The following is a 27,283-nucleotide window of genomic DNA, read 5'->3' on the forward strand; positions in this document are numbered from 1 at the left end:
GGCGGGGCTACCCCCGGAAGCGGAAGCGCCCGGCGGCGGCCCCGCCGTTCTGGGTGATGTCGCCGAAGCGGCGCCGGCCGAGACCCTGCGGGCGGGCGGGGCTGGCGGCGGCGCGGCCTGCCCGTGAGTTGCGGAGAGGCTGCCGTTGCTGCTGCCGCCGGTTCCGCGCTGACAGGGGCCGGGTGGAACGGAGCGGGGCGGGGGGTGGGGAGCCGCTGAGCGCTCGCCGGCCTCGCCCCCCCCGGCGGTGCGGGTCGCCGGCAGCCCGGGTGCGGGCGGCGGGTTGTAGGAGGCGGGAGAGGCAGCGCCCTTCAGCCGGGCAGGAGCACGGCACCGCGCCCGGGGGCTTTGGGAGCCGCCAGTCCCGCCGGCACCGCTTTGTGCCGCTATCCCGCAGGGCCGCCGCTGCCGCGGGAGGCCCCCGGGCGGCAAATGGCGGGGGAGGGTCCGGCGGGGCTCCTGTGCGGCCCTTTTCTTCTGTCCGCCCCCGGCCCGCCCGCCCGGGCCCGGCTTTGGCTGTCGGTCGCGGGGAAGGCACCGTTGTAGATGAGCGCTCGGTTGGAGCCACGCCGGCTGCCCGTGCCTCCTTGTTTGTCGCCCGTCTCCCAGCTCTTCACGGCAAAATCCTCGTTTAGATGCTCTTGTGGCCATCTTTGTCCCAGTGTCAGCCTGTATTACCCCTCAGTTTGAGTTTGGATGCTTGGGTTTTGGGTTTTTTTTTCCCTCGCTAACGAATATACTTCATAATTCACATTTCAGAGTTACCGCTTGTGAATGCTATCTTTTAAAAATTATTATCTATTATGCACCTATGAAAAAGGTTAAATCGTAGGTGTGTATGTGGCAAACGGCAGGTACCTATGTGAGTGTGTTTGTGCTAGCTCAGTTCGCTAGTATGGTTTAGTAGCTACAAGAAAAATGTAGTAGCCTAGGCGTTAGGTGCTGGCAATTGAACAGTGTGTTTCGGCTAGTTTGAGTCTTAATCTAACAACCAGTATCATCCCAGCCTTCTAAAAAAAAAAAAAAAATAGCCAGATGGCAGAGTTCAGACTGCAGGTTCATTGGGCCAGCGCTCAAATGTACAACTTTGCTCTCTTTCTTGCAAAACCGATTTGGGTGAAGGGGTTTTGTGCCTGTAAGAACCAAGTAACTGTAAGTCTTATTAGCAGTGCCTCGGAATTCACTGAACTGCAAGGGTTGTATGATTTGGGGGGAGGGAGGATGTTTTCATTGGTTGGTTTGTAAGGGATTTTTTGTGTTTAGGGTTTTGGGGGGCTGTGGTGGTTTGGGGGATGGTGTATTGTCTTTTGGTCTTTCCTTCCCCCCCCCCCCCCCGCCAAGTATGACCCAGGGCTAGACCAAAATATCTGAAGGGATAGATTATACATACCCTGCTACAAATGTGCTTTTTGTTTAGATAAAGAAATAGTAATTTTCAGAAAGACTAAGGTCCTTTCTGTGCTTGGGAATTTGTGTTCAGCATTTTCAAAGTGCAAGATCACAAGCCAGTTGGACCAATTTAATAGTAAAGGTGTTTTCATCTTGAACTATTGGAAGAGGTTTGTCTTACTGCAAGTATTTGCATTGCCTTTTTGCATACAGATAACAAAACGGAGAGTGGTTGAGTTGGAAATCTGTTTTTCTGTTTTCTGCTAGCTGTAATTGCATTGCAGTCTTGTGAAAGGTCTGGCTCCACAGGAATTACTTTTAGCAAGCACCTGGTGACCTGGTTTGATTTTCTTCCTTTAAAGCACCTGGAAGACTCCAGTGAGAATTGGAGTGTGACAAGTTAGCGGAGGAAAGGAGTTGTTGTTTCCATTCCATGGATCCCTTGGGTGCTCCTTCGCAGTTTGTGGATGTTGACAGTCTGCCAGGCTGGACTGATGCCTATGAGGCTAAGCAGCTGGACTCTCACCAGAATCCTGTTGAAAAAGCTCAAGCTGATGTTAGATCACCTTTTCCATACAGGAAAGACATCAATGCAAAAATAATCTTATGGTAAGTTCCATATGGCTCTGGTGTGTTTGTCATCGCTTCTCCATTGACTGCAGGATCCATTGCCTCATATAACAATCGCTGCTATAGAATAAAGCCTTCAAGTCTGAGATTTGCTCCACCGTAGGCTATAAATTGCATGTTCATGGGCATTCCTTGATGCAGCAGACTGGAGCTGTGCTTCCTACTGTCATACTGTATGCTTAGATCAAAACCTAATCGGGTACTTTGGTACAGTTTTTTAAATTTTTAAAAAATGTACTTGCTGTCTACTAGCTTTTTTTCTTTCTTTTCTGGCTTTATTCTGCTTTCACTTTTCTGGTTTCGATCAGTATTTTTCTTTCTTTCATGTGGTTCTTGTGGCTTGCTTTGGGCTCTTCCCCCTGCCTTTCTCTCTCCATTCTGTGTTCTGTCTCCATGGTTTTCTACCAAAATCGATTGATAAAGTACGGTGTGCTGAGATGAACTTACTCCATCAGTTTTTCTTTCCTGTAACTCAGATACTTGAACCTGCTCTCTAGATGAGTTCACTCTTTGTTAATATGAAGAGAGAAGGATTTCTCAGGGATGCAGATTCAGGGATCAGCCTGAACCTCTTTCTGGTTCATACATGCAGGAAATGGGACTGTTCTTGGATTTCCTGAACCTGATTAAGTACAGAAAGAGAAAAGTAAAAGGTTAAACATCTCTTATGACTTGGGCTTGGGTGTAATAAATGTCTGCAATTTGAACTGTCATTTGAATCTCTCCCTGTGCGTGGGAATCTTTATTTCCCTTCCTATGCTCTTTGATCCCAAAATCTCTAATGGCTGCTGCTGTGACAAAAAGCAGGTCAGAGTTTGCTACTCCATTGTCTCTTGTGCGTCTCTGCTTTATCTTCTGCATGTCTGATCCTCGAACAGCAGAATGAACAGGATCAAATTGCGGGTTCACAATTTCAGAACAAAAGCGGTGCAAGCTTGCCTAGCTGCAGTGTCGCTCTAGATCCTCAGTGGTCGGAGGAAGAGCAGCAGCAGCAGTAAGGTGCCCGAATAGTGTGTATGCAAACCGAAAAAAGTACATTGAAAAAACTGTTGAAGTTTTGAAAGCAATATACCGCAAGGACTGTCCTCTTATCTCCAAGAGAGAATATATGTTTTTTTGGAACACGTTACACTCCATCAGTTTAGCACGCTGCTTCGCGTGTTCTGCTAGTTAAACTGCCCTACGTACAATTACAACGCTGCCTTTTCTACATACGTCACTAAGTTACTGTTGAGGCTGGGAGTTTTTAAGGAAATGACGGGTTGCATGCGATCTTTCTTCATCAGTTAGAGGCAAAGGATGATTCTGCATGGTGAGCATGTCAGGGTACGCTACGCTACCTGGGCACTTGGGTATGGTTAATGCTTTTCCTTTAACTTGGCACTTCCGTGCTTGTCAGCACTTAATCCTGCTTAATCTTACATTTAGCCTGCAATAAACTGTTTCCTTGTTTCCTCAGGAAAGGAGATGTAGCATTATTGAATTGCACAGCCATAGTAAATACCAGTAATGAGTCTCTCACTGATAAGAATCCAGTATCTGAAAGTATATTCATGCATGCTGGGCCTGACCTGAGGGATGAACTCCAGAAGCTCAAAGGTAAGTGGCTGGAGGCGCTTTTATCTTATTGACATCTACTGTCCTTGCATAGTACAAAGCATCAGGATTTGGAGCTTTAAACTAAAATCATGGTATAGCTTCGCCCCCACCCCCCACCCTCTGGTGTTAATGTGAAATAAACGGAGGAAACACATGCCAATCTAATCTCTTTTTGCCATTCAGGTAACAGATCGTTGCAAATCTGTGGCAGACGTTTGAGTTGCTGAGCCCTTACTTTGTGATACACTGATTCCCGTTGTTATCCGAAGCCAATTAGAGTAGTCAGCTTATCAGAGCTTTTGCTCGAGGGGCCAGTCGTGTACATATTCAGATTTTGCTCTTACCCTGTTTGGTGTGTGTACACTGTGGAAGACAGGAACTGAAGTTCACCGTTGCAGAAATTACGTGGGTTCTAATATACACTTCATGTATTCTCTTTCAGGCTGTTAATATACACACACAGTCTTTCAGGAAACTATGGCAATAACGGATGGATTGCTAAAGCGCTGCATGTCTAAATAAAGTCTTAGTGACTATTTAAAGTGTTCGCTTCATTTGCCTCTTCTGCAGAAGAAAAGGTTTTATTAGAAAGTTACAAGACCGTCCCTAATAGAAGGCTATGCTGGAAATGGCTGAGATTTGCTTTACCTCAATTCTTTATTGACAGGGTTTATGGCTGATAATGACATTTACAAATGCTCAGCTTTATTTCCCATCCCTGTTAGATGAAGACTTTCCTTATTTTGTGTGTGAGGAACAAACGGTTCATAGTTATCCAAGGTTATACAGACGTCTGATACAGTTTGCAGTTAAGAAGTCATGTTTTTAGTAACTATGGTACTGAGCCTAATTTTGAGACCCAACCGATCCCTGAGTAGTATTGCTTACTCTCTTGGGTAACAGCTCCTATCTCCTTATCGTGTAGTAACAAAACAGATAGAAGAGCCGTAATATTTTTAATACAAACTCTCAGTAGCTTAAACTACAATTGAATAGACATCCTCTGGTTTTATAAAATCATGTTTTGCTGATTCAGCTTGCTTTTTGTGAGTAACCTGGAAGTAAAACAGGAGGAAGAGTAACCGTTTCATAGGAGAGAGAAAAGTCAGTGTGTCCTTCGGGTGGAAACAACTGTTAAAATACAGCAGATATTACAGAATAGTTAGGACCCTGCTATGTTCACCAGAACTCTTCTAAAATAAACTTGAGTTTCTTGTGTGCGCTGTGAGGTGGGAAGAGAGGGACAACACTTCAAGGAGTCCTTAAAATTTGAGATCTGTCAGCTCCATAGGGAGTTATTTGTAAAAGTTGGGCTTAGCTTCTTAAATTCCCCTTTACCATGCTGAGTTGTATCTAGTTTTGCATCCTCCGCCCCTGTGATGACACTGATGTCTTCTCTCTGTAATGCATTCTGCAGGTTCACGACTCCCTATACATGGCAGTTTCCTTTTAATCTTGTGACGAGAGCTTTTCAGAAATCAGTTCTTCTGTGACACTCTACTGGTGTGTTGCGTGGGGGAGGAGAGAGAGGCTGGGTTACAGCTTGGCTTTTGTGCACCTTTAATGTGTTTGTCATGGTAGCACAAGTGGAAGCGAGCTTAGTTGATAAATTAGTTTATCATTCTTTTGTCACTTCTGCCTCCTTTTTGCACTCTTTCCCATTTAACTGAACTTTTTTTATAGGGGAATGTTCTTGGGGAGAAGTGAAAATGTATGGTCTTTGCTCTAAAGCTGTAAAATGGGTGCAGTGGTGATTTTCAGTTAGTTCTCTCCTGCTTTATTCCTACTGCTTGGTATATATTCATATTTCGTAGATTCCAAGAAAAATCACGACCTTACAGCATCTGACGTGCTGACCTTTCAAAGGCATGTGCTTTCTTTAAGGCTCAGCCGACTGCTGCGTTCCTTGGAACAGTCTGTAGTTTTGATTAACACAGAAATACTGCAGCCAAGGCTCCACGCTTGCAGATGAAGTGCTGTTGATACATGCCTGCCTATCAACACATACATGCAGTCTAGTAAAGACCTTCTGTAACAGCAATGCATAGTAGTCTTCCAACTCCAGTGAGACTTTTTCTCTGCTGCACGCTTTATATGGAGGATTCAGACTTTCCGTTTTAAACTTGGAGGGAAGCTGTTGGAATGTTTGAAATCTCATCGGATAAAAAAATAAGATCTTGACTTTGTTCCCCGTTTTGCCACAGACCTTGACCTCTGCGGCTCACTCTACTAGCTCACCTCACCCTGTATCTTAACGTAGGAATAATACTTGCTGCTCATTTTACTTTTATAAATTTTGTGGAGATCTCCAGGCAGAAGGCATTGGGAAGTACTAAGTGTGATTAGAGATTACTGATGCTACATCTGGTTGTCCGAATTTGTTAGTTTCCCTACTGAATTCGCAACTATACCTCAGTCGAACTTCCTTCATTCTTTTTCACAAGACAGTTTTTCCTTCAGGCCTTTGCTTGCTCTTTTCATGTTGGGTGACTTGGATGGGCCATGGAGGAAGCATAGTAACTTGATATCTGATATATTAAGTGTTTTGGTTTTAGCTTCTGCTTTTTCCATATTGTGCTTATTTAATTCTTCTCTTGAGCTGAGGTGTCTTAGAGGATGTGCAGCAAGTCAGGAGACTATGCTTAGTTTTAGTATGCTCTTACATTCCTTCTGATTAACCCAGAAGAAAGGAGGTGGAGCTCCATAGAAGCTAATGATGTGATTTATTGGATCAAAAAGTTTACAAGATGTTGGCTTAAAGGCAACGTGGTGTTGCCATTAAAAAGACATGCCTAAAGTTTTGAGTAAGAGAGATTCTCAACCTGGAATGTCTCTTGCCGTGAGATATGCTTTCGTGCATGCTGATAGCCTGCCTGAGCACCGCAAGGAGAGTGGAGCGGGAGAGGTGATCGCTCCCGTTCACTGGGCAGCTTGACTTAAGCCGAGCTACTGCGGTGCTGCTGCCAGAAGGGTGGGCACAGCCTCTTGTTCACACCTAGTTCCTTTTCGTGGGCACTGGCAACCTATAAGGTCAGGTTGAAAGCAAATCCAGTGAAAATATTAGTTTTCAGCCAGATCAGAAAGCTGAAGTGCAGCTGTACAAGCAGAATGAAGAAGGTGGGAAATGCTTGTCTTTGAGGGTAGGGAAAGAGAAAGACTAGAAGTACTTCTTCAGCTGTCCAGAACAGGAATGGACTAGATTTGGGTGAAGAAGGGGAGAGTTAGCAGACTTTTCTTCCAGGTGCCAAAGCAAAAACAGACTTCAAACACAGTAGCCGTTCCTGGATTTTTCATTATCAGAAATGTATTGACAAACTGAAGGGAATAGAGAGGTTTATGGATGTCATCGAGGGTTCTGACAAACTGATTTCCCTTGCGAAAAATTACGGGAATTGAGTGTGAGTAACTTGCAGGGGATAGCGAAAGAGCAGTCAAAACAAAAAAGAGGTAAAGATGTGAAGTATGCTAGGATGCAGTAAATGCTCCTAGAGCATGTAACTGGAGGGTGCTGTGAACGGCACGATTAAATGTGTTGCTTGAACTTCCTTGCCTTGAGACTAGACGCCTAGTCTGTCAAGAAAGCATGATCTCCATGAGAATCACACTTCTGCCCTGTGGACATGAAGAAACTTCCAAAACAAAGCAAGCTACCTTGTTCTGGGAGCCTAGATGAAGCAAGTGCTTGATCTATTTATTTCTAATAGCTTTGCCAACAGCTGGTGGGTTTGATTAAGGAGACTTGCAGTCCTTTTATCCAAAAAGCAATCTCCCCAAACCAAGTTAAATTCGGAAGGACTTTTTATTGCTGGTTGTGTAGCGTATTTGTGCATCAGTTCTCTGCACATTGTTAAATCATTTCTGCCTTTGGCTTTGTGTGTAGCATAGTAAGCACTGCAATTAAGACAGCATTTCTAGCAATTTCTGGTTTGTCCTTATATGCATAGTCTTAAAATTGAGAGGAATGAGCATAGCTCTCGCCACCTCAACCTGGCTAGGTGATACTAGGCAGCTGTTATGAGATAGAATGCTATCCTTAATATTTTATGTCTAAAACACTGACTTCTATATATGGAGTTGCCTGACTCTGGAGGAGGCCAAGGGCTTGAATGCGTCTGGCTTTCTTATCACAACATTGGCATTTATCCTTGTGTTTGCTTTTTTTTTTTTCAGGGTGCAGGACAGGCGAGGCTAAACTCACCAAAGGATTTAATTTGGCTGCACGTTTCATCATTCACACAGTGGGACCCAAATACAAAAGCCGGTATCGCACAGCAGCCGAGAGTTCTCTATACAGCTGTTACCGCAATGTCCTGCAGCTCGCAAAGTAAGCACACAACAAGTTACGTGAGGGTTTTCCATCTGTGGCACATCTGTTCTAGATACTGGGGTCTGCACAGAGGCCAAATGGCTGTGAACGTCTTCTCACGTATACTGTATTTGGTTAAGGATATGAGAACATTAGTGGCTTCGTGGTATACTTCGTACCTTTTGTTATCGGTGTTGCTGTCTAGATAAGATGTGCAGAGAGATCTGAGCTGGTTCAAGTCCTGAAACAGTGTAGCTAGAGCTGTGCAGCATTCATTTACTCTGAGGAAAAGCAGCACTGATAATTGCGTTGGGTCTCGTGCTGCAAAAAGCTTTAAATGAGCTTGCTCAAGCAGCAGCTTCATGTGTCTCTGCAGCCACAGGAACATACCCACGGGTAGATCTGACTGCCGTGTCAGTTCATATATCTGGCCTCTCTGCCTTTGTACAACAGCCATCTAACATTGAGTCAGGGTGCAAGGTTATTTCTAAATTCACAGTTGCTGCAGATGGGTTTGTAGTTTTTCCTCTTTCATCTGTGGTATTTTCTACTTCCTCTTAGCTAACAGTTGTGTTTTCTTTCTATTTTTCTGTGTTCTTTCCTGTATTCTGTTCTTCTCCTGTGATGGCTGTTGTAATGGTAGCAGTCACAAAAATACCTGAACGAGAGCAATGTCAGAAAATGTACTCAATAATTTCTTGGGGTTGGGAAGATCAGTTCTTCCAAGTCTGGAGTGTGTGTTACAGTGCAATAGTAACTGTTTCATAATCAAGATTACAGCTAAGGTTTCTAGAATGTGCCAGTTTTGTTCTGCCTCAGAAGTAACAAGTAAAGTCAGGTCTGGATTGAAACACGTTGAAAACAATTAAAAATTGTAATAATTCTGCTTAGTGAATTCTGAGTGCCTTTCAGTCAGCCTGTTCTCTAGAGTAACTCGTGACACCTAGGAAATTGTCTACCAGCTCTGAGCTTGCTTGGACTCCTCTGATGACTGTTGGCGACACCTTTGCTTTACTCTTCTAAAATTGTGGCTCTCTGCTGGAAGCATTTTACTGATCTTAAAGTATGTATCACTCCCGGCCAGTGATTGTCTAATCATACCGAGGATTGAATAAGCCACCTCTGTGTCCCGACCTCTAACAAACCAAGTGATAGGTCAGGTGGAGGAACAGGAGAATGTCTGCAATAAAGAGCACCTTCTTTTCCCCTCCTTCTCCTCACTGTCAGTCCTATACAGGAAGGAAAGTATTTTGGAAAGGATTGCAGGGAGCTTGAGGGAAGAACTTCATTCAGGATATGAGAAATTGCAGGAACAACGTAGCTGAGGTAGAAGGAAAAATCTGAGAACAAACACAAGAGGAAACAGTGTGGGATCATTAATGGTTCCCTCCTTCTCTGCTTAATGATGGTATGTATGCATCTTGCCAGGAAAGAATCCTTCTGCATAAACCTGAAAGGGGGTTGCTGCTGCACAGAGGCAGGAAAAAACATACTGGTGTTATCTGCTGTACTGACAGACATTTGTTCTCATCTGACCTTCTATTCATTTGGTTTTCTTTTTTTGGATTTCAGGGAACAGGCAATGTGCTCCGTAGGATTTTGTGTCATTAACTCTCTGAAAAGATGCTACCCCTTGGAGGATGCAACCCACATAGCACTGCGTAAGTTTGTTGGAAAGTGACTTAAACTGGATGGCAGTATTCAGCAGATCGCTTACCTCTGACAGACTGCTGTTGGTATGGGGCAACCTTATTTTTAGGGGACTGTAGTTTGTTAGAGGCTGTAAAAAGGCAAGGCCTTCTTCCATGGTTGATCAGGAAATGGAGGATCCTTTCTCTGAGCAGTCATCAGTAAAGATACATGAGAATCTGTGCTGGAAGTTGTAGTCTTCAATATATTCATTAATAACCTGGAAAAGATACTGAACAATGAGGTGAGAGAGTTTGCCGGTAAGAGAAAATTGTTCAGAATAGCAAAGATGAGGCCTTACTGTGAATAGCTGTAGACGGACCTCAAGCAACAGAGTAAATTTCATCTGCCATTTTAGTGTCATCAGTATATCCAAATGTAAAGTGATATTCTTCCCCCACTGACCCACCCTTATATGCTTCTGTCTTCACATGTAAAATGATGCTCTAATCCTTGGGAGCAAAATCTTGGGATTATAATAGTTCCATGAAAACAACAGCTCACTGGAGTTCAAAACAGCAAGCTAAGGAAGACACGAGAAAATTAAGAATGTTATGCTATAAATCTGTGTTTCGTCCACCCTTTAAAGCTGCACATTCAAAAAGAATATAGTAGAAGTTGAGGAGGTCAACAAGAATGGGGAAAAGCAAGAAATAGCTAAGGAAGCTAAAGTCTTTTTCAGACTAGAATACACAGAACTTGAAGGGAGTGTGACAGATGTCTGTAAACTCATGAGCGGTATCGTAATGGTGAATAGGAATCAGCTGTTCAGTGTCTCCCAAAATGAGAACCTTCAAACAATGTTAGTATGAATCAGGTTCAGAACAAACAAGGGGAAATCGTTCTTTATGCTTACACTATTTGTTTTATGGAACATCTTACCAAAAGGCATTGTAGATGCTAAAAGTTTTCAAACTTGTTTGTGTTCAAGAGGAAACTATATTAAAGAGGGGGGAAAAAAAAAGTTACTAAAAACCAATCAGAAAAATTCCTACGTTATACTTGGAGAATAGAAAAGTGCTCAGACAAGAATATTATATACTTGCCTAGTTCTTACTTTTCCCTTTTCACTTTTGACTTTTTTATTTCTATTGGCCTGTTCCAGTCTGCTTTCCACCACCCAGTCCCTGGACCTTCCTGCACGGTACTCCTGCACAGTAGGAAAGTTGTTGCAGATGGAAGGAGTGGGTTTTCCTCTTGCTGTGCAAGCTGACTGGAGAAATCTTTCTTAGATTCCCCAGCTAATGCTGGGGAAACCCAGATTTATCCATTGTTTTCTCTGCTATCTGCCTGTTGAGTGAGACATCTGAAAATATCTGCTCCCACAGGTTCAGAAACTGTTCGCTGTGGAACCGCACAACTGCCTTTGTCCTGTAGTGTTGCAGGTCAACCCGATTACACGTGAATTTCTGTACAGGAAGTATTTGAAAATAGCTCTTGTTTTTTTCCTCTGAACTGCTGTTTCTTGAAGAACTCTCACCAGTGTATTCTCTGTAGAGTAGACTTCTTTCCTGTATTGCTCTCTTCTGTTGTCTCTGTAGGGCTATATGCTACTCTAGTGAAATACTGCTAGACCAACCTATTTGTTTGGACACTCTCTCTTGGCAGTCTGACAGGAAAGCACTTGGAAATCCTGACGTGTCAAGGTTGTTGCAGCTCAAGGACCTCATCTGTACAAGGACACGTCTGGGAGCTTGATTACTAAACTCCCTCCCCGCCCCCCCAGCTGCAAATGTTTAGGAGCTTCACTGTGTCCCTGGATTATGCTAAAGCTTTGGGGGAGTCCAAAAAAAGGAAATAATTTCTCTTATGATTTACAAATATAGTTTTTATATGCCTCTGTGGCATAGCTGACCCCAGAGTTTTTGTGTGGCTGACTCTGTCTTGTACCAGCTTCTGCTATGGCTTGCTTATCATGCTTTCCTGATAACTTGGGGTGCAATAACTGGTTTTAGGAATATCTGGTTTTGGCAGTTTGCACAGGACTCTCTAAAGGAAGGATTTGGCTTGATCTTGCAGGGCCATGGAATCACATTCCACAGACTGAGAAATACCTAGTAAGCTAAAATCAGAGAGAGACTTTTCCTCTTTGTGTATTCTTCTCTAAAGTGAGAAGCAGGAGAGAGTGGAGATGGAACTTCCAATGTGGCCAACAACCCATTTTGTGTGTTAAACTACCACTTAACGCACACTTGCATACAGCCTGTGGAGCTATTTTGTATGAGGAGAGAGAGGTGTCTCTCTATTCCGCACTCTGACTTCCTCACTTGTAGTCATGTGTAAATTTCTCCTCCTGTTTTCCTAACTACATTTAATCTTCTTCCTTGCAGGCACAGTTAGAAGGTTTCTGGAGATTCATGGAGAGACTCTGGAGAAGGTGGTGTTTGCAGTCTCCGAGCTTGAAGAGGTATCTCCTTGACGTTCGTTCCACCAAAATTCATGGGCATGTTTGATCTTCTCTGCAGCAGTACTAACTCCTGCATTGCAGAGCTGGATTCGGATTTCCCCTTCAAATCACGTAGACTTTTGGTCCCACAGCATCCTTCTGTCTCCTACTAGCATAGCATCTTTCCCAGTACTGTTTATGCTCATAGTAGTCACTATGGACATTTCAAAATCTTTCCACTTCTACATGGCTTCCGTGTTCCTGAGCCATGAGGAGGAGCTAATACTAGAGGTTATAGCACGCAGTTGTGCTGGATGGTATCTGCCAGCCAGAAGGGAAATTCCTCATACAAGATTTCCTCCTTACACAATTCTGCTTCCCTTGTGCTTTAAAAAGGCCAGCTTAGCATGCCCACAGATCACCTACAAACATCTTAAACATTGCTTGCTGAAATCACAAGCTTGACATTTAATGATCTGTATTCAGACAGATGCTAGAAGTTTGAGCATTGACTTCTCTTGTATATCAGACTCGCTAATGGCTGTTCCTGGGCAGAACACCCACATTGTGTTCAGGTTCTGTGGCATCTGGATGAGGAAAATAACTAACTTGTTGTGGGTTCTAAAACTGCTAATCAGTTGGAGAGAACACATGAAGTACTACAGTGTTCGGTAGAGATTTTCACTATTTTCCTCCATGTGGGGAGGGTTTCTCTTGGCTGGTTGGTGCTTTTTCTTTTTCCCCAGTCAGGTCGCTAAAGGTGATCTGTGTAGTGGTACATTTTAATATAAGCAGCCTTTGCTGAAGTCTGTCATCCATGCATATTGTAACTTCATTACACAGCTAAAGTATCTGCAATCTGCCTGAGTTCATTGCGGTTAAAGCAGAGTCCTCTCAAGGTCATTTCCCAGTGTGGCAAAAAAAAAAAAAAAAAAAAAGTTAACCTTTATCAACGTTATCTGCCTTTATTGCCAGGTAGCAGCCCAAAATAAGCCATTGAGGGAAGTGGTACTTTGCCTCCAAACCTCTGAGAAGATTCCTGCTGCAAGGGCAGGTGTTACTTAAGCGAAGAGCAAGGATGCGTGATAGACCTTCACGCATTTTTCTTATTTGTAGGCCACTTACCAGAAGTTGCTGCCTCTGTATTTTCCAAGATCCTTGGAAGAAGAGATACAATCCTTGCCTTACCTCCCTGCAGATATTGGCAATGCAGAAGGGGAGCCTGTAGTACCAGAGCGGCAGATCAGGATTACTGAAAAGCCAGGTGTTCCGGACGGTGAGTTCTTAACTGAACCTTGGAATAAGTATCTCTGTGTGAAAGTCACTGGGAAAACAGAAAAGGCACATGGGAAGCCAAGAGATGTCTTCCCACCTCACCCAAGGCAGGCTGTGATGAAGAGTGTTATCAAGCTGCCTCGCTGGCTTCGTGTGCCCCACCGCAGTAACTTCTGCTTTCTGCCTCGTTGTGTAGAGTGGTGTGGCTGGAGGACGTGGCAGACCTGTTGTTCTGTCTTTTTCTTTCTTGTGGGGAGAGGTAGGGTAGCTCATTCCCTCTGCAAATTTTCTCCCAAGGTGATAAGGAACTTTGCAGTTTTTTTGCAGAATCTTGTGCAGCCCCTAACTAAAAAAGACTATCATTGTTAATGGCTATCTTATATATTAGTAAAATGTTGCTTATATATTAGCAAATGTTGTCTCAAATGACAAGATTCTGTTGATACAGCATGTGCATCAAACTAGTAGATGCTTAATGAAAACTAGCAGAAACTCCCTAAGAGACAGAGGAATTAATCAACCCAGAGATCAGTGTTTGGGAAATGGCTGTCAAAGCTTAGGGAAAAGAAGTCTGTCTGTAAAGAGGTTGCCTAGATGTCAGGGTTGAGGAGGTGTAGCAAAACAATTTAATATATAAATGAGCATAGCTGGCATGTTCTGCCTTATTTATTAAGCAGTGCTGTGAAAGTTTTACACTTCTTCAGGCAAAGCCTTAAACCATCAAAAGCAGATAACTTGGAATGGGTTTCGAAGGCTCTCTACTTTTGCGTGACCAGTTGGGATAAGGCTGACTATGCAATGAGGATGCAGACAACTTAATTTTCCTGTTCGCATTGGTATCAGCTCCTGTTGATCAGACTCCCAGGTTTTTTTGCCCCCGTCCAAGCTGCTCGTTAGTGGTATTTGCAGCTGTGGCTGATCAGGGTGAGGCATTCAACCACTAGCTGATAATTTGTGAAATTAACTGGTTTTGCCTATGTAGGAGCGAATGGGTATAGCGGAATCCTGCGCTGTTGTCCCATTGCTACTATAGCATGTCGCACTAAAACTGGGAAACTCGGTTCCCATCCAGATTGCCCGGAGAGGTCGTGCTAGAAGCCTTAGCAATATTCCTTGCTGACATCGAGTTCAGTGGAGCGTTCTGGTATTGTCACCAGCAAGCGAGCCTGTGCTCTTCTACTTCATCGCATAGTCGTGTTGTAAGCAATACTATGAAAACATTCGAACTCAGGCTACCACCAGCTCTACAGCATCTGTTGGAGCAGTGTCAATGATACAAAAAGAAGCGAGCCCTTCCTACAGAACAGCTTCTAAACTGAGTAAACCTGCAGCATCTGTCCTTCTGCATGCTTATTTTTCCCCCTATGACAAGTAGGACAACTGTAAAGCCCAAGCCTCTCTCTCTCCAGACCTTATTTTCTGAGAGTCAACCATTATCCCTTTGTTACAAGCTGATGACTAGGACTTGCCCAGTTAGTTTCCAGGCAAACCAACATTTTAAGGGAGTCCGTAGTTATCAGTCACATGCCATAATCTGTCAGTGGTACTGGTGAGATATCAGAGCCACATCATCGTACATGGTGGGGTTTTGTGTTCCTTTGTAGCACGACGACTGGGTTGCCTCACTGAGGTGCACAGCAATTCGGCAGCAGCATTGCTGTCTTGTATGCAGCTTGAACATTTTACACTACCTTTGTTTCTACTGCAGATGCTTCAGATGAAGAGGGTCTGGAGGCAGATCTGTCTTTCATCGGTTCCCATGCTTTTGCCCGCATGGAGGGAGATGTTGATAAACAGAGACGCCTCATCCTTCAGGGACAGTTGTCAGAGGCAGCACTGCAAAAACAGCATCAGAGGAAGTGAGAATTTCCGTGTCCGTGTGAATGTTTTGCATTAGTTAGCTCTTCAGTAAAGCCTAATCTTCTGGCAAGGAAATACACATAAAGCCTGGTGTCGCCCTGGATTGCTGTGGTAGCCTCTTTGGCCTGAAGGGAGAAGGGAAGGGGCAGCAGGAGGAAAAGGGACGCCAGTGATGAGCAGCCCGCTGGCATACCCAGTGCATCCGACCGGCCGCCTGATCTCTTTGCCACAAGATGTCACTGTTTTGTCACCGCTTTTTGTAGTAGGGTCACCTGCACCTTGCTCCTGAGGCTCTGGGCAGATAGCAAAACATTTTTCTTCCGTCTTTCAAAAGAGAAAGATAATTAAATGAATGCCGAGGCTTTTTTCCTCTCCCCCACCTGACCCCCGCTAACCCTAATGTGCATGATCGCTTTCTTAGAAGCCAGCTCCATACTGGAGCCCTCTTGAGGCATGATGCTTGGCTTGTTCTGTCAGGTGAGGCACTAAGTTGTTCACCATTCAAAGGGGGAAAAAAAACCCCACAAACATATGTGACCCTGGTTGCTACATAGTTGTGTTCAACTCCTAGACTTTTTAAATAAATTTTCTTTTTTTTTTTTTCCTATTTTATAAACACTGAGGTATTTAAATGGAAAAAACCTCTGAGATGCTTTCAGCCCAGACGCAATGCCGCTATAGTTACTAGCTGGTGCGTATTCATCGCCCTAGTGAAAATCACTAGGTATGTAACTGAGACACTCAAATCTATCTTTTTTTTTTTTTTTTTTCTCCCCCCAACATTTCTTTCTTCAACAACTTGATAGTTGTTCCATAGGTGAGAAAACAACGACATTAGAGAGAGGGCTCAGTCAGAAAGAGCTTGTTTTGTCCTTCCCTTCCCAACCACCTCTTCAGGCTTCTAATGCTAATCCAAAGGCGGATTAGGTCTGACCAGATGTTTTTAACTTTCTAGCTATAATCGCTGGCTGTGTCAGGCAAGAGCTGAAGACCTCTCTGATATTGCTTCTCTCAAAGCCTTGTACCAGACAGGTAAGTTCAGTGTACCAATGACTGATGTATATTGTCTGAAAGTAAAAATACAAAATAAAAATATAATATTTTCTTTGGACTTGAGTATATAAATAAAGTCATGTTATTAAGCTAGAAGCCTGGCCAAAAACTAGGCAACGTCTCTGCAGTAAAGCAGGAATCCTCTCTTGATTGGCTTTGACAGACTGCATGGTAAACTCCCAAACTGCTCTGCTTTAACGGTCTGAGGATACGTGCACATCCTGAATTGTCTGTAGCTTTACATGTCCATCAGTACTGGTAGATTAAGCCAATGCATAAGGTGCTCTGTATGAAATAATGCAGACCAGAAGAGGAACTATCTCCACCCTTTGTTGGAAAGAAATGAATGTTGCTTTCAGGTGATTAGTGCAGAGAATAGCAGTTGCCAAAGCAACTTTTAATACAGCTTTCCCGAACAAAATGGGTTGCTTTATTTCCCTCAGGGTAGGTATGTGTTGCTCTGCTCTGTATGTGTCTCCTAGTACTAATGGCTGAGTGCCCTGGGCAGCACATCTTGCAACCTTCAGTTCAGTAGATGGTGAGATTAGGAAGATTCAACAACCCAACGGAGAGTTCAGTGGGAGAAAATAACTGCGAGGTCCTTGCAGCCTGGGAAGCAGAGATGGGGAGCCTGTACTCTTCAGTTCATTTTTACGCTTTAGGTAGCATCGTACTCGGACATAAAAACTTGTCATAGTCCCAGTGGGTTATTGCTGCTCTGCGCCGTGACGGGCAGAAACGGGCAAGTAGTCAGGCTCTGGAAAGCGTAGCTGTGTTTTTGCAGAGAAAGTCTGTTCAGCAGTTTGGCTGATATCTTTGGCCTCCTGAAAATCCAGATACTTACCTTGATCTTTGTGCGAATACGAAGGCTGTGTGATACCTTCTACTCAGTAGCTGTAATTTTAAATTCTCTCCTTTGCCTTAGACAAGGCTCTGTGGGCTGCAGGAGGTCCGTAAGGCATGCTCTGGGAATCTGTGTGTTAGGTTTCAGAGCTTGGTTTCTAGGAAGAAGTTTGCTTTGGTGGTAGAACTGCAAGAGAAGATTTTTTTTTTTTAAATAAAAATGATTTTAATACTTGAGATTTAGGTAAATGTGGAGTACACGGGCAACATAAAATTGCAGTCCTTAAGACTGAAGTTTCTCAGATGTGATGCACCCTTTTTTGGATCAGCTACTGGTATGGTGAGAACAGTAACTCTAAGCGTATGGCCTCTGTTGTAAAGATGGAAACGAGATGCGCTGCGAAAATTCTGAGCTGTGGCTGGTTCTCCCTGGTTTGAAGGGGACCAACCCCAAAACCTGGCATGACTGAGGGAAGTTCAGAGACTTATTTTTCTTTCTTTTGTAGGTGTAGATAACTGTGGCCGCACGGTGATGGTGGTGGTTGGAAGGAATATCCCCGTAACATTGATAGACATGGAAAAGGTAAGGCTTTGTAAAACTAGAGTTGTGTGGGTTGAATGTGAATGTTCAGGGTGTAAGAGTCTGATTATAAGGGTAATTCAGTGTTAATACTAGAAACATTATCTGCAGAAGACTTAAAAAAGATTAAAGAGGAACTATTTTTACAGGCAGATAAAAATGTATTCCGTTATAAAGCTTTGTGTGTGTTGAGGTGGCTTTTCTCAAGGAGGAACTGGCCTATTTTTAGAAAAACAGGCCTAACATGGACTCCTTTTTCTTCTCAAGAAGAAAGAGACTTACCCTGCTGCTATAACTGCCGAGACATGAAGAGTGAAATGTAAGGAGTCAACTTAGTTTTTCATGGAAACAGCAAGAATTTATCTCCATCTGTGAGGTCAGCTAGACAAAAAAGACATCGAAGTTATTACAGTCAAGTTGAAGACTTGGAATGTTCACCTTGCTTTTGTAGCTGAAACATAATGCCACCCAGCCTCATGATTCCTGATTTGTGAATGAATTAAAGGAAGCATATTAAGATGTAATGCCACTGTGAAAGAATTCTTTGCAAATATAAATTTCATTTCTTTCTGTCTCAGGCTCTTCTGTATTTCATTCACGTCATGGATCATATTGCAGTGAAGGAATATGTCCTGGTGTACTTCCATACGCTCACAAATGATTACAATCAACTAGACTCTAATTTCTTGAAGAAACTCTATGATGTTGTTGATGCCAAGTGAGTGTCGATAGGAAAAAAACCCCTTCTGGTCTTCCTCTGTGCTATGCAAATGTTTGTCATTCCCTGTATCTGGTTTCCCATTTATTTGTGAGAGAGTTTTGTTGGGACAAAGACCTAAATAAATAACAAAGGCAAGAGGAAGGAAGATACGTTTTCTTTCCTTCTCGGAACCATCTATCACACCAGAAGTTCTGTGCTCTGCAGTCTCCCTTCGGGAGCTGTTGGAGAGGCATATGGGGTGTATTGTCTGTCTCTGTGCAGAGGTGGAGCTTCTGGAGCCTGGCAGTGTTAAAAATATGTTGTTAGTTGTGAAGGAAGAGGCTTGGGTAACATTGGTAGTCATAATTTGTACATAACTTTCACTGTCCACATAAAAGACTGCAGGCTATGATGTCTTTACCTGAAAAATAATCTGCTTTTTTCCCCCTTTTACATTTACTTTTCTGGTATCTGCCTTTATATTAGATCTAATTTTGTAAAATTACATTACAGGCACTTAAGCAAAATGATCTGTGTTTTGACTGTTATGCTGTGTAGGTGCGCTTAATTAGAAGTCACTTTTAAAGAGTTTTTTCTTTCTTTAAACCAGGTACAAGAGGAACTTGAAGGCGCTGTATTTTGTCCACCCAACATTTCGTTCAAAGGTGAGGTATATAGTACAAAAGAAAAGAATGTTCTGGGTGCTGGCGGGGTAGCGTGTAAGACTATAGTATGAGGAACATGGAGGTACATGGAAGAAGACTTCCAAAATTAGGCAGTATCTTCTGGATCCACGGTCAGAACTAGAAATTCATCCCCATCTTTGATCTAGCTGTGGTCTTCCAGCCTTAGTGATAAGCTGAACCCCGATGCAGTGCGACTGTCTGTGCCTTGTTTTGCATGTGCTCTTAACAGAGAGAGGTGGAAGCTTTGGATCTCGCTTCTTTCAGAGAGAAACATTTTGTCCTTTTTCCTGCTGTCTGGTTGGCAAGATGACAAGCCATGTCCAAAAACCCTTAGAATTCTTTTTTGTGTAGTTCATTCCCTGGATGTTCCACCTTTTCTCTCCCCACAAGAGGTATTGCGTGTGTGCTGCATATCACTTCAGAGCTGCCCTGAAAAACTGAACCCGTCAAGCAGTAAGGTATTATCCTTGACGATGATCTGTGCAGGGCAGCAGAAGAGGGAGCTCGCTCCCTTATGTACTTCGTACACGCTACTCGCATGGCAGCAGTGTGAGGACTTCAGATGAACTGTCAGCAGCAGCCCTTCCTAAAATTTTTGTTTGTCTTATTAAAACAGTTAGAAATGTGATCCTCCATGTTCACATCAGATTAAGCCCTGTGTTTATTCTGCTTTTTGCTGACGTTGATCAAATTTGAGAAAATTATACGCCTGCAAAAAAATATCTGTTTGCACATGTTCAGCAAGAATTTCTTTGCTAAATTTCCAAAGAGTCCTTTCTTCTCGTGTGCACAGATGGGGCAGCATGAGACTTAGAGCTTCCTTGGATTTGTGTAGATGAGACTGAGTCTTCCCAGCAGCATACCTTCCAGTTTCTGTCAGGATATTAATTATTCCCACAGGGTACAGATCTGAGTGCCAGAATTAGAGCTTCCAGCTCTGATGCTCCTGAAAATGTAGGAGCTGGCATAGAACATTAGTAAGGTCACAAAGTTGAGTGGAAAAGCTGAAGCTAGGAAGTACTAGTGCGTTAGGTTCCCAGCAGCACTTTCTCCCCCTCCTCTCTTACCATGCATTTCTGTTTGGTTGAGAAATATTTTCTTTTGTTGGAAGATGAGGACTCGTGTTCACCAGTCCATCGCCATGTTCTCTGTCCCTTTGGGAACTGCGGCGGGACTGGACAGATCTGTGGGGCAAGCGGATAGCTGGCGGGCAGAGGGGAGGGTGAGAGGCATAGTGCGCTCTGACTTGCTGGAGATGGAGTTGGTTTGTATCCTATGCTAGCAGCACAGCTGGAGGCAGAAGAGGATGTGTGTCCACGTCTTTCTGCCAAGCCTTTTCTCTAGCTGAAAGGCAAGTGGGATTGCTGCTGGCTGTTGCAGCGACCATCAGCTTATGAAACACGATGGGGAACATGCATCAGAAAGTCCTGGTGGAGAAGGTGGCTGCTAAGAGGGAATGATTTTTCTCTCCCCTCCTTTTTTGGCTATTTCAGGGTGGTTGTCCCTGTGGAAGATTGCTAGCCCAGAAGCCTCAAATCTCTTAAAAAAAAAAAAATAAAAAAAAAAAAAATGTTTGGCACATTCATCTCCCTACTTGGAGCATTGACTTCCTTCCCTAGAAACAGTGGAAAATAGCCCGTGTCTCAAATGTAGGAGGAAGGCTTGTGTGTTCCTGCAGCTTCCCAGACCATCGCGCTTGTACATGTATCTCATTCTTAAATCTCGATATAAATGGCCTGTTTTACTGCGGTATTGAATCCTGGCACAGTGGATGTCTGCCATCTGTTAGTCACATTGCTTATTTCTGAGCTAAAAGGGATCAAGAGGCTTTTCATCATGCCTTTTGGAAACTCATGTGCCCCTAGAAAACAAACATAGTTCTGAAAATGCTTCATAGTGCCAGTGATGATTCTTTGTTTGGTTTCTAGAGGTGAAACTTTTAAATTCTGTATATTCTGAGGATAATTGCCTATCTGGAACACATGGTTTTCAGCATGCCAGGAGGAGGGTTCAGCAGTTATCCTAAAGCACAGAGTAACTGAAGCAGGGTGTGTCACTGCACAATCTGCTGTTGTACACTCATGCTTCGACGTGAGCCGCCTTGCGATCTGTGAGGGACTTGATTCTCTTGTGGTGCTGCTGAAACGCAACCGTTCTTGTGATGAAACGGCATCGTAGGCAACAGCAGGTTTTTAGGCTCGCAGCAACTCTTGCAGTGTGAACACTTCACCGCCAGGACTTAGATTAAGGTACCCTTGAAGCGCTGTCACGAGTTCCTTCGTACTCTTGCGTGTAAATGTACTTCTGCTTGTTATTGCTATAGTTGCCAATATATAAATAAAGGGCTCTTTGGGGCGTTTTTGTGTGAAGCCTCTTGGCTCCCACCTTCTGAGAGCTCCCCGGACAAAGCCTTACAGAGCTTGGTGTGTTCGGAGTGCAGTGTCAGGGGCTGGACCTGAAACAGTCTCCACCAGAGAAATTCTGCTTTCGTAAAGTTAGTAACTTGGCTGTGAGTGAATCAAGAACACTTCAAAACTGAAACATACCTGAATACTCAAATCAGATATTCATACTCATCATAATCTTCATCTTTATCATGGACGATTTTTGTCTTGTTTTGCTGTAACAGTCATAAAAGCAGTTTCTGGAGATCAGCTGCCAGTATAAAGGTTGTTGCAAATCACTTCCAGCTTTTTTTTACACAAGATGCTTCCAACTGTACTAAAATTTCCCAGGTTTTATTAAGTTTCTCTTTGGGGTATGACCCAGTTGAGAGATTGGTCACACACTTTATCTGTGTTGTGCTGGTTTTTTGAGGGAAAGACATCTGATACTTTAACCCTGTGGTTTTCTAGCTTGGCAGAGTGACTTCGATAGCCTTTTATTCAGATTCAGAACTGCAGTACAAGAGAAATGAAGGAAAACTTCAGCAGATGACTAGATTTTTAACTTTTTTTGACTGCTCTTGTATAACTTATTCTACTTTCAGTGCATTGACCGGAATTTGGTTTAATTTAAAGTTCTCTGTCCTCTCACCGATAAGGAAATGGCTGCTCTCGTATTACTGTTTCTAAAACCTGTGATTATTGAGAATGGAGATAATAGAAAAATTCTCTAGAGACATTTCTGGCTCCCTACCTTTTTTCCGTGTTACTGGGTAAGATGTGTCAAGCTGCAGTGGCTTGTATACTGAGAAGGGGAGAAAAAATAAAAACCACTTTTCTCGGTATCAGTTTTCGTGATGGCAGCAAAAATATTCCCTATTAGACTTCTATACATTAAACATCCATAGCAATTATTTTTAATGATTGTCATTCATAATACGCCTCGGAATGCATGCTACTTTGGTACAGGATTGAGAGGGTATTTTTCATTCATTAAACTGTCATCCAGTGTCACTCATAGGAGGTCTTGTTAGAAAAATGTAGTAAAAAGTGGATGCCAGTAATAGTCTGTTTCCCTGCTTTATGCTAACATAAATCTCTAATTCTGCCCTTAAAATCATGCACCCATCTTAAATGTTCTGTCCTGTTCTTTACCTCCTTTTCTCTTTTTCGTTGTTCCTTTCTCATGAAAATACGCTGTTTTGAGGAGGCAGCCTAGTTATTCCAAGACAGTTTTTAGGCATCAACTTTTTCTTTAAATGTTGTACTCAGGCAGATCATTTGTATTGACCTAATGTTTTAGTTTATTTGAAGCTTCCACTTTCCTCAAGGCTTTTCTTGTGGTGTTGCTTCTTTTCTGTTAACGTACTGCAGTCAAAGTACAACTATCAAAGAGAATCACGGAATGATTGAGGTTGGCAGGGACTTCTGGAGGTGATCTGGTCCAGCCCCCTGGCTCGAGCAGGGTCAGCGAGCACTGATTGCCCAGGACGTCTGGCTCTCACAAGTTTTTTCTTTCCCTTCAGTCTGCCAGGAAAAGACTAGACAAGAAATAAACAAAAAGCAATATAGTGCTTAATTTTGGAGAAGGTGGGTTGAAAAGCAAAAGCTTGTGCAGTCAATCTAAACAGGAATGTTAATAACGTGTAGAACATGTCTACACAATGGTGCCTTACTGGCCTTTGCAAAACAAAAATTCCTTATCCTGTTCGCATCCAAAAGAGACAAGAGGTGTGTATACTTAAAGTCTTGTAGAATAAGTTGATAAGGCTTATTCTTGTAGAGTAAGATGATAAGGCTTTGGTAAGAAATGTGGTAAAACAGAAGGATGCATTTGTTCGCTCAGCCAACCCAAAGCAGAGAGGAGACTTCAGCAGGAGCTTTGAACAGCTGAAAGTCTCTCTCTCTCTCTCTCCCTCAAATTGCTTTTTCTGTGAAAACGTGAAGGCAAAGGGTTGGAAATGGCTTCTGTCAGATACAGAGTCAAATAAGTCATATTCTGAGCTGGCTAAACTGGAAGTGAAAATGTGCCACTATACCGATGGTTTTTTGAAGACAAATAGCAGAACAGCTGTCACTCCTGTGCAGTAGAAAGGGACCTCGAACTGGGGAGGAGTGAGCGTGGAGGCTTGAAAGCTCTCAAGACAGCGCTTGCTAGCAGTCAGTGGCAGGCACTTCCCAACCTTGCTGTGTTATTGCCATGACTTTAGTGTTTCAAGTTTAACCGAAGCCTTTTTAACTATGGAGTGTTATGTTGAACTTGAAGGTTTTGAAACAGCACCATTTTCATTTGGTTTTGTTGGGGTTTATTTTCAGGTCTCGGCATGGTTTTTCACAACCTTTACAGTCTCAGGGCTAAAGGACAAAATCCACTATGTGGAAAGCCTTCAGCAGTTATTCACAGCCATACCCCCAGAACAGATTGATCTCCCCCCTTTCGTCCTCGAGTACGATGCCAGGGTAAGTGACTTCATGTGGCAAGCATCAGCCTTTGCTCCTAAGTGTAGTTCTCGTGCATGTCCCATTCTGCTTTGCAAGAGCTTTAAAGGGGCTGACTTCCACACCTTAAGAATGGGGAGAAGAAAGGGAGGGTTCCTGGAGAGTCTACATTTTCTTCTGTGAGTAACACTTTTCTTAAACTTTTTTTCTACATCAGTCCAAGCAGAGGACTTGGCCAAGAAGCAGACTCCTTTCCCAATAGAGCAGTCTCCTATGTGCATAAAAGGCAGACTACCTTTCCTCAGCCAAGGACTGTAACATAACACACTGAGAGCCGGTGGACAAGATAAAATTCATGTTATATACCTGCTATGTACCTTACACTGACTGCAAAAAAACCCCATGCTATCTGTGTTTCATCTTCCCTGCCCCATGTATCAACGAGCATGCAGGAAGGAAAAAAAAAAAAAAAAAAGTTGGGAAAATGGAACTGTAGGAAGGTGCCTTGCCTTTGGTGTTGGTCCCTCTTCCTCCTGCCTTCTCCATCCCAGGTCTCTACCCAAATAGTGGAATGAATATGGCTTGCATTGGCCAAATCATTCCAAAGAGGATGTGCTGTAACACAGCCAGAGCTGTGCGGCTGCATAAGCCACTTTGTCTTGAACTGTGCCACTGGCTACGCTAGCATTTGCGGCTTCCTTGCGTCGCAGCTTTGGCTTCATGGCAAAATTTTAACCTGCGCTTTTTACTTAAGACAGGCAAAACCAAGGCCTGTTTTTGCCTGGTTACCAGCACAGTCCTCTCCTGGGTGAATTGTGGCAGTCACCGTACTCACGGAAGACAAAGCCAGGAGTGCCTCTGCTCATCATCCATTGCACCAAGGCGTATTGGAGAAGACATTTGTTCAACTGCTCATTCTGTTCTCCTTGCAGGAAAATGGGCCTTACTATTCTTCTTATCCTCCATCCCCTGACTTGTGATCTGCAGTCCTGCGATGCTGCTGGTTTCCCATGGATCCGATGACCTGATGCCTGCCAAAACCTGTGCATTTGCCCATGTACAGACTTCAGAGAGAGGGTTTTCCTCCCCCAGCTCTGGTATTTTTTTACTGATGAGATATTTTCAAGCACTCAAGCAATCAGAGAACTTTATGCCACTGTGAACTGTACAACTATTTCAAATATATTTATCCAATGGAAAAGTTGATTTAAAGATCACTAGGTGCATTTTATTTTGGCTTTTTTTTTTTTTTTTTTTTGAAGCTGTTACATTTATTTCTGAACAGACTTTCTCTTTTCTGGGAAATCCAGCAAAAGCACTTGATCATGTTTTTAACTGTTACCATTTTCCAGCTCCGTTTGCAATACCTATTTCTGACTGGTCTGTGCAAATATTGTGCAGTCCCAGCCTGACACGTTGCTCATCATCTGGTCTCTGTGTTTCACGTTGGATTACTTTCCCTTTCTGTTAGTGCTGATTACTTTGGTCTTAACCCAGCAAAAGTATCTGGAATTGGGAATGCCATGTCTGCAGGCTGAATAAAACACTACAGCCAAGCCAAGATTCCTGCAAGGCTTAGTACCATAAATGCTAGGTGAGCTAGGAGCCTTGATGAAGTCCCTGTCAGTTATCATTGGATGATGTGACATGTCAGGATGCCACTGCCCTCCCAGTAAGAATAAAAGTGAAAAGCATTTGCGGTTTCTTTTCTCTAACTGTAGTTGTTTACGTTCTCCTTTGACATGGCCAGATGTTTGTATGATAAATGAATGCCATCTGCCTGAAGTATGCATGGAGGGGAGGGGGAAATGGTGACTCCAGCCCCAACCTCTGGTGGCAGAGATTGGTTTTGAGACATAACCAGTGTCCCTTTTATTTCCTGTTACGCTGACGCTCCCTGGTTTTTGAGAGACACAATATATGTAAGAGAGCTGAGCCACACGGTACTTACGGAACCGGACGTGAAAAGTTTTTCAGCCTGCTGATGGAAAGCTAAAAGAGGAGGGAGAAGGCTCCCTTGTAAAACATCATCAGCGATGGCAGTCCTAAATACAGAAGGACGGAATCCCTGGTAGAGAGAATGGCGCAACAGTACTGAATGTGAAAGCGATGGCACGATTTTCATGTTTTCATTCTAGCTGCTTTCCTGCCCTGACTTGCATCTACTACTCTCTCGTGACCAAACTTCAGTTTTCCCTGTTCTGCCGCTTCTGCAATAACTACCTTCTTTAAGCGTAAGCAAAAGTCACTGTGAGATATCCTAGAAGGTGGTTATTCACACCCATTGACCTGACTGGAAATAGATGTCTCTCTTCTGTTTAAAGGTACTGTAAACCGTTGGGATAAACAGGAAAAATATCCTCCCTTGGTCTTGGTCATCTACTTGCCTGCCACAATTTGTGTTTGCAGCCTGAGAGTTTGGGCTTTTTGAAGTTGAGTGCAGTGAAAGATGGGCTATACTGAGTTTCCTTTCTTTCCTACCTTGGCCTCCTGGCTTAATGTTGTGTTTATACGCCACGTATCCTCAGCCTGTTGGTATGGCAGTTACAGATGAAGATAATCATTTGGCTGGCGTTTAACAGTAATGCTTATCCAACATACAAAAAGCAAGTGGTTTTGCTTTTTAAGTGTCCCCCAGGGGTCCTTATGTGATTCCATTATCAGATCCAAGGTGCTGCTAAAAGCTGGAAACCGCGGCAGAATGGAAAACCACCTCAGTGTTAATATTTGGGAGCGTTGCATCTTACGGTCAGTTCACGCGTGACGCTTTCAGCGCTTTGGTGGCTTTTGCGAAAAGGAAATAGCAGCAGTCTACAGAGAGCGGCTACCCCGTGGCCCTGCCTCCTCTTGTCACCTAGCTGTTTGCAGCTGCCCTTGTCTAGCGACTTTTATAGCCAGCAGTGAATTTTCCATGCTTCTCTAACGATTTGTATAGCTCTCCACCCCCGGTAAGCACCTGCTGGTTTTCACACCCATGGCGTTTTCAGTGGGGCTGCTGCAGAATGGCCAGTCTCCGCTTCCTAGGCAGATTAAAGGTGATTCAGAGCACGTTGTGAAAACCAAACTCTCAGCTGCACAGTTTTTAGATGGTTTCTGTCCCTTTAGCTCACAGATGGCTCAGAGTCATAAAGCCTAAACAGTTCTTCTTAGGACTCAGTCTGCACGTTTTTCAAACCCTAGTCCAGTCATTTTAAGAAATGACTTGGCTCAGTGAAGTGCGAATCTGCCTCTAGAGCATTTGCAAAGCAAAAAGGAGATCTTGGCACTGTGCATCTTATTGTGCATATTTTTCCCTTGAAAGACTTTGCTTAAATTTATTATTTATTTTTTTACTGAAGTCTCGCAAGTCTCGGTGGCAAGACAGACCTGCATTGTGCTGCAAAAATCCTGCATTTTCCAGCGACTCTGGAGTTGTGGCAGTTTACCAATTTGGGTTTTTTTCATGGAGACTTTTAAATGTAACA

General features: G+C 43.5%; 1 protein-coding gene across 1 annotated transcript; it reads left to right on the forward strand.

Annotated features, from left to right (window-relative positions):
- GDAP2 (ganglioside induced differentiation associated protein 2) lies at positions 1-27,283 on the forward strand. Its single transcript, XM_087758104.1, has 14 exons — positions 1-123; positions 1,752-1,998; positions 3,479-3,618; positions 7,789-7,942; positions 9,497-9,585; positions 11,944-12,020; positions 13,116-13,275; positions 14,983-15,133; positions 16,090-16,166; positions 17,537-17,613; positions 18,189-18,328; positions 18,921-18,975; positions 23,697-23,840; positions 24,752-27,283. Exons 2-14 carry the CDS (start codon positions 1,823-1,825, stop codon positions 24,797-24,799), a joined length of 1,488 nt encoding a protein of 495 aa, XP_087614230.1. The 5' UTR covers positions 1-123; positions 1,752-1,822; the 3' UTR covers positions 24,800-27,283.

This window comes from Nipponia nippon, unplaced genomic scaffold (genome assembly GCF_047370975.1).
Source record: "Nipponia nippon isolate SJK-2023a ecotype South Korea unplaced genomic scaffold, ASM4737097v1 scaffold_2, whole genome shotgun sequence".
Taxonomy (NCBI): Eukaryota; Metazoa; Chordata; class Aves; order Pelecaniformes; family Threskiornithidae; genus Nipponia; species Nipponia nippon.

Coding starts and splice junctions, on each gene's coding strand:
- GDAP2 (XM_087758104.1), top strand. CDS start 1,823: ATGGATCCCTTGGGTGCTCCTTCGCAGTTTGTGGATGTTGACAGTCTG. Junction 3,619..7,788: donor TGAACTCCAGAAGCTCAAAG/GTAAGTGGCTGG, acceptor TTTTTTTTTCAG/GGTGCAGGACAGGCGAGGCT. Junction 17,614..18,188: donor CATTGATAGACATGGAAAAG/GTAAGGCTTTGT, acceptor TTTCTGTCTCAG/GCTCTTCTGTATTTCATTCA.